The sequence below is a fragment of the Oryctolagus cuniculus genome, chromosome 2, assembly GCF_051225735.1.
Source record: "Oryctolagus cuniculus isolate XC-2025 breed Fujian yellow rabbit chromosome 2, ASM5122573v1, whole genome shotgun sequence".
NCBI lineage: Eukaryota > Metazoa > Chordata > Mammalia > Lagomorpha > Leporidae > Oryctolagus > Oryctolagus cuniculus.
In genome coordinates, this window is record NC_142868.1 from 107,959,064 (window position 1) to 107,972,129 (window position 13,066).

At 41.8% G+C, this 13,066-nt stretch overlaps 1 protein-coding gene across 1 annotated transcript; it reads right to left on the reverse strand.

The window, feature by feature from the left end:
• Window positions 1-2,519: 2,519 nt before the first annotated feature.
• Window positions 2,520-3,096, reverse strand: LOC149127980 (large ribosomal subunit protein eL24). The gene has a single exon (XM_089327435.1). The coding sequence runs from the start codon at window positions 3,044-3,046 to the stop codon at window positions 2,573-2,575; it is 474 nt and encodes a 157-aa protein (XP_089183561.1). The 5' UTR covers window positions 3,047-3,096; the 3' UTR covers window positions 2,520-2,572.
• Between the last annotated feature and the right edge of the window lie 9,970 nt (window positions 3,097-13,066).

Sequence of the window (13,066 nt, forward strand, 5' to 3'; positions counted from 1 at the left end):
CAACATGCACCTGTGAAAGTTCCATGTGGGTAGAAAGTCCCTAGGGTAGCCTTTGTCTTCTAGTGGAGGCAACGGGAGAGCTGTAGAGCGCCCTGTCTGTGGACCTGCAGAGGCTGTAGGCTGGGCTGTGGGGGCCATGGCTGCCAGTGCAGGGTAATACCAAGGCCAGGAGCATTGGGCTATTGCTGCAAAGGCAGTCAGACAGGGGCATAGCACTAACCCCTCTCTGATGCTAGCCACACACAGTGCCCCAGGATCATAGTCTACCCCGGGGACAAGGGGGAAACCTAGAGAGAGGAAGAATCGTGACTTGAATTGAAACCTTGCATTTCCGACATTGAAAATAGACAGGTTTGCCTTCTGCCCTGAGAGCCAGGCTGGGGTCAGTCAGGGAGAAATGCAGAAAGATTATCATCTTGTCCTTTCTATAGTGAAGAACACTGTTAAGATGTGTGTTGCATCTCATGTATATATGTATTTTATACAAATAGAATTATAGCAACATGATCATCTGCCAGAGAATCTTGGACTTAAAATATCATCTACATCTTTTTTTGTCTTAGCAAATGTTGTATGAAATGATTATAGTGTATAATTTATTTAACCAGCTTCCGATGAAGGACATTTTGGTGGTTTCTAATTTCTCGATACTACAAGCAAGGCTGCAATGAATTTTGCGGGGGAGCAGAATTCAAAGAGGGTTCTGCATATGCCCTGCTATGGCTATGCACAGTGTGTATGATTTCCTGCCCTTGAGTGTGGACAGGATCTTTGATTAAGTCATTAATCAACTGATTTTTTTAAAAGATTTAAATTTATATAAGGGGAACACATTTCATGTATCTCATACATACAGACTTAAGAACGTAATGATTCACCCCACCCTACCCTCTCTCTCACTCCCTGACTCCTACCCTTAATTCTCCTTCTTTTCTTATTTTTCTTTTAATTTTAGCAATGACATACTTTCAATGTGCCTTATTTACATAAGCTTAACCCTCCACTAAATAAACAAAGAATTCAACAAGTAGTAAGCAGAAAAAACACTGTTCTTCAAGACTACAGAAGAGGGCTATAAATAATCAAATCCCAAAATGTCAGTTTCACTCATATACATTACTTTTTTGCTATCATGTATATTAGTTACCACAAATCAGGCAAAATGTATAATATTTGTATTTTTTGGACTGGCTTATTTCACTAAGCATAGTGGTCTCCAGTTGCATCTAGTTTGTTGCAAAATGGATTTCATTATTTTTTTGGCTGAGTAGTATTCCATCATGTATATATACCCAAATTTCTTTACTCAATCATCAGTTGATGGACATCTGGGTTGATTCCATAGCTTAGCTATTGCGAGTTGAGCTGCTATAAGCATGGGGATATAGGCAACTCTTTTTTTTTTTTTTTTCACATGCTGGTTTCATTTCAATTGGGTAAATTTCCAGGAGTGAAATGGCTGCATCATATGGTAGATCTATTTTCAGATTTGTGAATAATCTCCATACTGTCTTTCATAATGGTTGACTAGTTTACATTCCCACCAATAGTTGATTAGGGTACCTTTTCCCCCACATCCTCACCGCATTTACTATTTTTGGATGATAGCCACTCTACTGGGGTGAGGTGAAACCTCACTGTGGTTCTGATTTGCATTTTCTTGATGACTAGTGATCCTGAGTATCTTTTCACATGTCTGTTGGCCCTTTGTACTTCATCCTTTGGCAAATGCCTGCTGATATCCTTAGCCCATTTCTTAACTGGATTGCTTGTTTCGTTATTGTTGAGTTTCTTGAGCATCTTATATATCCTAGATACTAATCCTTTATCAGATACATTGTTTGCAAACATTTTCTCCCTCTGTACATTGTTCAGTGTTTCCTGTGCTGTGCGGAAGTTTCTTAGCTTGATGTAATCTCATTTGCTTATTTTTGCCTTTATTGCCTGTGCTTCTGGTGTCTTATCCAAGAAGTCTTTGCCTATGCCAATGTCTTGCAATGTTTCTGCTATGTTTTCCTGTAGTAATTTGATGATTTCAAGTCTTAGATTTAGATTCCTGATCCACTGTGAGTTGACTTTTGTATAGGGTGCATGGTAGTAGTCTTGTTTCATCCTTCTGAAGCCAGAGATCCAATTTTCCCAACACCATTTGTTGAAGAGATTGTCCTTTCTCCAGGGAGTATTTTAGCACATTTGTCAAAGATTAGTTGGTTGTGGATGAGTGGATCAATTTCTGGGATCTCTAATGTGTTCCATTGGTCCACAGGTCTATTCTTGTGCCAGTACCAGGCTGTTTTGATTATAAATGCTCTGTAATATGTCTTGAATCTGGTATTGTGGTGACTCCGGCTTTGTTTTTACTGTTGAGGAATGCTTTAACTATTCAGGTCTCTTGTGATCTCATATGAATTGTACATATTTTTCCAGATCTGAGAAGAAGCTTTTTGGTATTTTGATTGGGATGGCAGAGAATCTGTAATTTGCTTTGGGTAGTATGGGCATTTAGATTATATTAATTCTTTTTTTTTTTTTTTCATACTCCAATTTTTATTTAAAAATCTGATGCGCCAACTTAGCGTTTTCCACCAACTCGGGGAGCAGAAACCTTCACAGGTTTTACAATCTTTTGCTTAGGTGCTGCCTTTGTAGGAGCCTTAGCAGCAGCCATTGCTGTCTTTTTAGAAGCCTGCTTAGCCTTTTTGGCTTCCTTGGCAGCCCTGATAGCTTGTTCTCGTTGAGCCTTTCTAACTTCAGGTTTCTGATTTCTCTTGGCCATTATATCAGCAAGAGATGCACCAGTGATGGCTCTCTGGAATTTGACTGCACGACGAGTTCTTTTCTTTTGAATTTCTTCCGACTGCCCCTTTTTATGTTTTCTTCTGTAGAGGACAGTCCAGTTTATCTGCCGAGGATTTCTCTTGGAAAGAAACGCAGACTCGCATTTTGCGTTAAGAAATTGGAAAACCTTCCCGTCGGTCCTGGCATAGCGCCTCCCGTGTCCGGGATAGATCTTATACCCGCTGAAACTGCACAGTTCGACCTTCATGGCGGCGGCTCCCCGGGAAGAAGAAAGATGGCGAAGGGCTATATTAATTCTTGCAATCCATGAACTTGGAAGATTTTTTCATTTTTTGTGTTTTCTATTTCTTTCTTTAATGTTTTGCAGTTTTCATTGTAGGGATCTTTCACATCCTTGGTTAAATTTATTGCAAAGTATTTAAATTTTTTGTGGCTATTGTGACTGGGACTGATCTTACAAATTCTTTCTCAGCCATCACATTGCTTGTATATACAAAGACTATTGATTTCTGTGTGTTGATTTTATATCCTGTAACTTTGCCAAGCTCTTTTATGAGTTTCAATAATCTCTTCATGGAGTCTTTTGGTTCCTCTATGTATAGGATAATATGATCGGCAGACAGGAATAATTTGGCTTCATCCTTTCCACTTGTATCCCTTTGATTTCTTTGTCTTGTCTAATGGCTTCGGTTAAAACTTCCAGAACTGTATTGAAAAGTTATGGTTCTGGATCTCAGAGGACATGCTTCCAGATTTTTCCCATTCAATATTATGCTGGCTGTGGGTTTGCTACATACTTCCTTGATTGTGTTGAGGTATGTTTCTTTTATACCCAATTTGCTTAAGGTTCTTTTTTTTTAGCATGAAATGATGTTATATATTATCAAATGCTTTATCTGCATCTATTTCGATAATAATTTTGATTTTATTTTTCAATTTGTAAATGTGATGTATCACATTTACTGGTTTGCATATATTGAAACATCCCTGCATACCAGGAATAAATTCCACTTGGTATGGGTGAATAATTTTTGTGATGTGTTGTTAGATTTGATTAGATTGTATTTTGTTGAGGATTTTTGCATATATGTTCATCAGAGATATTAGTCTACAGCTCCCTTTCTTTGTTGCATTTTTTTTCTGGTTTTTGGAATTAAGGTGATGCTGGCTTCAGAGGAGTTTGGGAGGATTTCTTTCATTTCAATTATTTTGAATAGTTTGATTAGAATTGGAATTAGTTCTTTAAAAGTTTGGTAGAGGGGGTTGGCACTGTAATGTAGTGGGTTAACCTGTCACCTGCAATGCCAGCATCCCATATGGGTGCCAGTTCAAGGCTCGGCTGTTCCACTTCTGATTCAGCTCTCTGCTAGTGCACCTGGAAAAGCAGCGGAAGATTTCCAAAGTCCCTGGGCCCCTGCACCCATGTGGGAGACCTGGAAGATACTCGGGGCTCCTGGCTTTGGCCTGGCTCAGCCCTGGCCATTTCAGTCATTTGAGGAGTGAACCAGTGGATAGAAGATTTCTCTCTTTGTGTCTCTGCTTGTCTCTCTGCAACTCTGCCTTTCAAATAAATAAATAAATAAATTTTATATAGTTTGGTAGAATTCAACAGTGAAGTCATTCAATACTGGGATTTTCTTTGTGGGGAAGGTCTTTATTAGATTCAATCTCTGTGTTGGTTATTGGTTTATTTATGTTTTCTATGTCTTCATGACTCAATTTTGGTTGATTGCGTGTGTCCAGAAATCTATCCATTTCTTCTAGATTTTTCAATTTGCATATAAACTGTTTGTAAAAATTCCTGATGATTGTTTTTATTTCTATGGTACCCACTGTAACGTCTCCTTTTGTAATCTCTGATTTTATTAGTTTGGGTCTCCCTGCTTTTTTTGGCTACTAGGGCCAAAATTTTTTTTTTTTTTTTTTTTTTTTTTTGACAGGCAGAGTGGATAGTGAGAGAGAGAGAGACAGAGAGAAAGGTCTTCCTTTGCCGTTGGTTCACCCTCCAATGGCCGCCGCGGCCGGCGCGCTGCGGCCGGCGCACCGCGCTGATCCGATGGCAGGAGCCAGGAGCCAGGTGCTTTTCCTGGTCTCCCATGGGGCGCAGGGCCCAAGCACCTGGGCCATCCTCCACTGCACTCCCTGGCCACAGCAGAGGGCTGGCCTGGAAGAGGGGCAACCGGGACAGAATCCGGCGCCCCGACCGGGACTAGAACCCGGTGTGCCGGCGCCGCTAGGCGGAGGATTAGCCTAGTGAGCCGCGGCGCCGGCCTTGTTTATTTTTTTAAGAAACTAAGTCTTCTTCTCACTGATATTTTATATCCTTTTTTTCCCTTTAAGTTTTGTTTATTTCTTCTTTAATTTTAATTATTTCTTTCATCCTGCTAATTTTGGCTTTGGTTTGCTCTTGTTTTTATAGGTCTTTGAGATGCATTGTTAAATCACTTATTTGATGCCTTTCCAATTTGTTGATGTAGGCACTAATAACTTCCCTATTAACACTGCTTTTGCTGTATCCCATAAGTTTTTTTAAAGATTCATTAATTTATTTGGAAAGCAGAGTTAAGAGAAGCAGAGAGAGAGAAAGAGAGAGAGAGAGAGAGAGGTCTCCCATCCACTGGTTCACTCCCTACATGGCTGCAATGGCCAGAGCTCCACTGATCTGAAGTCATAAGCCAGGACCTTCCAAAACAGAAATTGAACGAATTTATCACTTGTCCAGCCTTTCAAATGATGCAGAAATATAGTCAGCATGATCTTTTCTGATCGTGTCTAACAGGAGTTCCATGTACTTCCTGTACTTGGATGTCTGTATCTTTCTCCAAATTAGAGAAGTTTTCTGCTATCATTTCACTGACTAGGTCTTCTAATTCACTATTTCTACACCTTCAGGAAATTCTAAGACAAGTATATTTGGTTGGTTGACAGCATCCCATAAATCTTTTTTTTTTTTTTTTGACAGGCAGAGTGGACAGTGAGAGAGAGAGAGACAGAGAGAAAGGTCTTCCTTTTTTTGCCTTTGGTTCAGCCTCCAGTGGCCGCTGTGGCCGGCACACCACACTGATCCGAAGGCAGGAGCCAGGTGCTTCTCCTGGTCTCCCATGGGGTGCAGGGAGCAAGCACTTGGGCCATCCTCCACTGCACTCCCTGGCCACAGCAGAGAGCTGGCCTGGAAGAGGGGCAACCGGGACAGAATCCAGCGCCCCAACCGGGACTAGAACCCGGTGTGCCGGCGCCGCAGGCGGAAGATTAGCCTAGTGAGCTGCAGCGCCAGCTAAATTCTTCATTTCTAATATTTCAGTTTGACTTCTCTTCAATATATCTCTTAACAGAATTTGTCACACACGTCGTGTATGGATTTCTTTAACTCACGTATTTGCTTCTCTTTTTGAGTAATCTTATGACATTCTTTCGAATTCCTTCTCAGACCTTTCACCAATCTTCTTGTCTTCACATTCTAATATTGAAATTTTGTTGTGTTCCTTTTTAGAGTCAGATTGTCTTCCTTGTTCATGTTTCTTGCATTCCTACATTTATTTTTAGGCATTTATGGACACACTTGTTTGTTTTCTCCTCTGAGTGTTTTTATCATGGAAATGTGCCTCCGTGGCTCAGTGGAGTATCTGCTCCTTCAGCAGATTTCCAGAGGTGTGTGCTGGGTGGGGCCAGGGATCTCCCGTAGGTGCGTGCAGGTGGGGCAAGTCTAAAGTGACAGCCAGGTTGGGAGTGGTTGATCTCCTCTATCAGCAGGGGGAAGATGTGGTACATTAGGTGGTGCAATCACCGCCTCACCCACTCTCTGCCAAGGTGATCCAACTGCCCAGGGTTATCCAACAGCGCCTATGCACCCTACCCACCAAGACACACGAACCACACAGAGGATCTGCATGCTCCTTGCAGGGCACACATGGAGTCCTCTGAAACGACCCACCCAGCACTCAGCTACTTCTGAGCCTCTGAAGCCAGACCCAGTGACTGCCCAAAGACCTGGCCACTCCCCATGCCTTACTGTACAGTCACAGGATTCCCACAGTCACAGGGAGCAGGGGATCAGCTTGCCGCCCTGTGAGCCTCCCTGTCCGTAGAGTTCCTGGAGCCAGCTGCCTGTCTGACACAGGTCGATCAGTGCTCTGCCTTGACAAGTTGAGTCCAAGTGCCTTGATAGAGTGAGGGGAGGGGACTGTGTCACAGGGCTATGTGGGCAGCCCGCCCCTGCCAACTCTCTAGATTAGACTCAAAGTCAGTGGGGTCTGTGGATTTATTCATCTGATAAAACCCCACAGTCATGTGCGGGCTGCAGGAGCCTCTACTCGCCTTCTGAAGATGGCTCTTCCTTCCTGCTTGTTGCCAGGAGTCATGCTGAGGGGAGGGGAGAGAAGCAATGTGCTCTCCCTCCATGGGGTTAGGTGGGCATCCTGTAGCCCGCTAGCACTTCAGGACAGACTCAAAGTCGGTGGGGACCTCATGTTCTCCCTCAGGCAGTATCACCAGTGGGATGGGATGCTACAGGTTCACCTTGCTTCAAGAAAATGGTGTCCCCTGCAGTCACCATCTGCAGGAGTCTCTAGCAGTGTCCCCAATGGCACCTGTGACACCAGCATCCCATATGGGCACCAGTTTGAGTTCCTGCTAATGGCCTGGAAAAAGCAACAGAAGATGCCCAAGTGTTTGGGACCCTGAACCCACATGGGTGCCCTGGATGTAACTTCTGGCTCCTGGCTTTCAAAAAAAGAAAAAGAGGAAATTTTAGGACTGAAAAGTACAATATCTAAAATGAAAAATTCAATAGACAACCTTAAGGGCAGATGCTAGATAGACAAAAATTAAGTATCCAATCTGAATAACAGAAAGATAAAATATCTTAAAATTGAACAGGATGTTAGTGACTTATTGGACACAAATGAACAATCTAACCTGCATATACTTTGAGGCCCAAAAGGAGAGAAGAAAGATAATGGGGCAAGAAAAACATTGGCAGAAATAATGCATGAAAATATCTCAAAGTTGGTGACAAACATCAATTTAGAGTTCCAAGAATACCACTGAAAACTGAGATAAATACTGACACCCCCCTTACCTCCACACACATACAAGCACATGACCAAAGTGCTTGAAACCAAAAATAAATAGAAAACTTTAGAAGCAGCAACCAAAAAGATACATTACATGCAGACGACTTTGCATAAAAGCAGCAATGATGAGAGACAAAAGGAAACATCTTTTAAAAGCCAAAAAGAAAAAAAAAAGTGATGACGAACTCAACATCCTAAATTTGACAAGAGATACCTTTTTTTTTTTTTGACAGGCAGAGTTAGACAGTGAGAGAGAGAGAGAGACAGAGAAAAAGGTCTTCCTCCCGTTGGTTCACCCCCAAATGGCTGCTACAGCTAGGATTAGCATAGTGAGCTGTGGCGCCAGCAAGAGATACCTTTTTAAAAATGATTTACTTATTTGCTTATTTGAAAGTGGGTGGGGGGAGAGAATCTTCCATCTGCTGGTTCATTCCCCCAAAATGGCTGTAGTAGCTATAGCTGGGCCAGGTGAAAACCCAGGAGCTAAGAAATGCATCTGGTTCCCACATAGGCGTCAGGGTCCTGAGTACTTGGATCACCTTCTGCTGCTTTCCTGGGCAACTGGATGGGAAGCAGAGTAGCTGGGATTAGAACTGTCACTGAATATGGGATGCCAATATTTCAAGTGGTGGCTTAACCTGCTGTGCCATATTACCAGCCAAAGAAATATCTTTTAAACATTAGCATTAAATAAAAGGAACTTCAAGAAAATGGAAGCTGAGAGAACTTGTTGCTAATAAATTTGCAGGACAAGAAAAATTCCTTTATGCTGAATGGAAAATAATTGCAGATGAAACTGGTATCATATGTAGAGGAAAGAATGGGGAACATTGCAAGTGGTACACATGTGTATCTTCTTTTTAAAAAAGATTTATTTATTTATGTGAACGTCAGAGTTATAGAGGCAGAGGTAAGGTAGAGACAGAGAGAGAGGTTTTCCATCTACTGGTTCACTCCCCAAATGGCCACAGCAACCGGAGCTGGGCTGATCTGTATCCAGGAGCCAGGAGCTTTTTCCAGGTCTCCCATGCAGGTCCAAGGGCCCAAGCACTTGGGCCATCTCTACTGCTTTCCCAGACTGTAGCAGAGAGCTGGATCAGAAGTGAAACAGCTGGGACAGAAACAGACCCCCATATGAAATGCCACCACTGTAGGCAGTGGTTTTACCTGCTATGCCGCAGTGCCAGTCCTCCTCCTCCTTCTTTTTTAAAGACTGTAGGTGTAGTTTTTCTTGCTAGCTCCTTTAAAAGAAGACTGCTTAAAATAAGTCTTACTGCTGTATTGTGAGATTTTTGTCATATGAAGATGAGAACAGTAGCATGAGACAAAGAGGCACAGGCACAGGGAAATTTTTTACACTTCCTGAGAAGTGCCACAATATTACATCTATATAGACTGCGATAAGTTAAAAATGTACACTGTGGTTTCCAGGAGGAAAACCAAAATGTAATGCAGGGAGACATAATGTCAAACCCAACAGAGGAATTAACATCCAGGGAGAAAAGTAGTCAGTTATCCCAAAGGAAGCCAGGAATGGAGAACAGAAAGACACAAGTCACACGGGACGAGTGGGAAATAAATAACAAAATGATAAACTTAAATTCTATCATGTAACTAATTAAATTTAATGCTAAACATCCCAATTAAAAGGCAGAAATTGTCAGATCGGATAAAAAGCCCAGATAAAAGGAAATAGTTATCTACTAGAAATACACCAAAGATACTAATAGGCTGCAAGAAAGAGTGTGGGAAGCTAGAACATGACAACAATAAACAAGAGGGCCCCATATGGCTACAAGAGTGGCAGATAAATAGACTTCAAGGATTATTATTAGAGATAAAAGGGCACATTTTATGAGTATGTACACATCTGATAATACGGTGCCAAAATATGTAATGAGGTGCCATTGTTGTGGCACAGCGAGTTAAACCCTTGGCATGAAGTGCCTGTTCCCATATTGGTGCCGGTTCGAGTCCCAGCTGTTCCACTTCCAATCCAGCTCTCTGCTATGGCCTGGGAAAGCAGCAGAGGATGGCTCACATCCTTGGGCCTCTACGCCCACATGGGAGACCCAGAAGAAACTCCTGGCTCCTGACTTTGGATCAACTCAGCTCTGGCCATTGTGGCCATTTGGGGAGTGAACCAGTGGATGGAAGATCGATCTCTCTCTCTCTCTCTCTTTCCATTTCTACCTCTCTCTGTAATTCTATATTTCAAATAAATAAAATAAATCTTAAAAAACCCAAAATATATGATGAAACTGAAGGAAGAAATAGAAAATGCACAATCTTATTTGGAGATTTTAACTTCCTTCTCCCAAAGCTAACACAACTAGGCAGAAGTCGATATGGATATGCACCATTTGAACAACAGTATCAACCAATTTGACTTAAATTGACAACAACTGCAGAATGCACATTATTTTGAAAGATTTATATATTTACTCTCTGCCTCTCCTCTCTCTGTGTAACTCTTTCAAATAAATAAATAAATCTTTAAAAAAAGAGAGAGAAATCCGCAAATATTTGGAAATTAAATGATACACTTCTACATAATCCATGTGTCACATAAATAACAAGGGAAATTAGAAAATATTAGGAACTGAATAATGGCGAAATTACATTCTATGAAACTGTAGAGAAGCGGCTAACACAGTGGTTAGAGGGAAAGGCATTGTTTAACTATCTACAGGCTGAGGATACTTCAAAAATTTGTGGAGAAGAGAATTAAAAGATGTATTTATTTTAGTGAAAAAACTCACCTTGAAATCCATGCATAATTTTTCTAATAAACATTTTCCATGACCTTGCTGAAGATTTATTGCCTGCTTAGATTTCAAGATTTTTTTCACCAACAAAAACTAGTCTTTTAACTTCATTTTGTGCAAACTTTTAAAAGTACTTTTATCAGAGAAGGGGAAAGGCTTAAAATTAATGACCTATAATTCAGCTTGAAAAAGTCATAAAAAGGAGAGAAAATTAAGGTCAAAGACAATAGAAGGAAGAAAATAACAAAGATATGGCAGAAATCAGTGAAATACAAAACATAAACACAGTAGTAAATATAGATAAAGTAGCAAATTGGTTCTTTAAAATGTTTAGTAAGATCATTGAGCCCCTAACAAAAGTAATCATGACAAAGACAAATTATAAAAATCAGCAATGCTATCATTACAGGTTCTACAGATATTTGAAATATAATAAGGGACTATTATAAACAACTGTATACCAATGAATTTGATAACTGGGGTTAAATAGCCAAATTCCTTGAAAAACACAACTTGAAATAGCTGGTGCATAAAGAAAGAGAAAACTTTGAATGGTACTCTATTTACTCAATAATTCAAGAACTCAAACTCATTATCAAAAACTTATCCACAACCCCTCTAAAGTTCAGACAATTTCACCAACAAATTCTATCAAGCAGTTAATGAAAAATAATGTAACCTACCCACATTTTAGAAAAACAGAAGAGGCCGGTGCTGTGGCTCACTAGGCTAATCCTCCACCTGCAGTGCCGGCACCTGGGGTTCTAGTCCCGGTTGGGGCGCCAGTTGCTCCTCTTCCAGTCCAGCTCTCTGCTGTGGCCTGGGAAGTCAGTGGAGGATGGCCCAGGTGCTTGGGTGCCTGCACCCACATGGGAGACCATGAGGAGGCACCTGGCTCCTGGCTTCAGATTGGCGCAGTCCATCAGCCATAGCAGCCATTTTTGGGGTGAACCAATGGAAGGATGACCTGTCTGTCTCTCTCTCACTGTCTAACTCTGCCTGTCAAAAAAAAAAAAAAAAAAAAAACAAAAACAGAAGAGAAGAGAAGGTAAAATTTCCCAATTCTTTTTCTGGGCCAATACAACACTGCTACCAAAATTTGACACATAGATTACATGAAAATAAAATTGTAGCTCAATAATTCTTATGAACATAGATGGACAATTCATGAACAAAACCCGTGTGAATCAAGTTCAGCAATATACAAAGAGATAATGTACATACTCAAGCAGGATCTTTCCTACCTGCACTGAAGACTAGAGAAGCAGTCAGTGAATCTGTCATATTGCCAGGCTAGTGTAGGACTTACAGGAAGGAGATCATACGCAAGCTATAAAAATTCTGCGGAGCAAATGATTTCATTGAATTCAAGAGTGACTTAGCTGGTGGTTTGGATAATTGGACTTGAAATTGCACAAAAGGAGGAAAGAATGAAAGAATGCCTTGAGGAAGCGTTCTCCCCGTCCGATCCCGCCTTCCTCCCCAAGTGGTATCCACATCAAGCCTACCCGAGCCCGCAGACTACTCCGTGCCTCACGTTCCCCTTAGCTATAATGATTCTGGCCTGTGTTTCTCCAGTAATTTTTGCCCAGTTCTGATGCTTGCTGAACCAAAATATCAGTGGAATTTTGTAATGAGTATGGCAGTGGTATTTCCCCAGTGTTGTTCTGTAAAAGTTACTGAAATTGAAAAGTACCTTCTAAATCACGTTGCTTTCCTCCAGTGGCAAGCGCTTCACTCTCAGGGGCTCGTGGTCTAGCTTGGGGTGCAGAGGGAAAACACTTGATGGGATGAAATGATATTAATGTGTGAGTGGCCGTACTCGCCTGTCCTATCCTGTATGATTAACGATTGGGCATTTGATGTCTCTGGAATATGTCCCTTCTCTTTTTCTCCCCAGCAACTCCCAGCTATGCTCTTGCATTTTCCAGGTTTAGGAGGAACTATTCCCTGGGAGTTCTGACTTCGAGAGATCAGTTGATAGCTCTGGTGTCTGGACTTTCAGAATTCCTCCCCTGCTCCTGCTGCCCTGGCATTCCCACAGTTTTCCCCACCAGCCACAGCTTTCCATATGCTTCCGGTTCCCTCTCATCTCGATGGCTTCCAGAACTTTCTGTGAAGTTCTCCTAAGCCACTTCTATCTCTGCGCTTTGGATTTCAATGATTTCTGAAAAATTCAAGACAGAAACATCCCCTCCCCCCAACATACACACACACACCCCTCCCTACCTTTTTTTTTTTTCTTTTTTTTAAGAGAGAGAGAAAGGTCTTCCTGTTGCCGTTGGTTCACCCTCCAATGGCCGCTGTGGCCGGCGTGCTGCGCCCATGGGGTGCAGGGCCCAAGCACTTGGGCCATCCTCCACTGCACTCCCGGGCCACAGCAGAGAGCTGGCCTGGAAGAGGGGCAACCGGGACAGAATCTGGTAC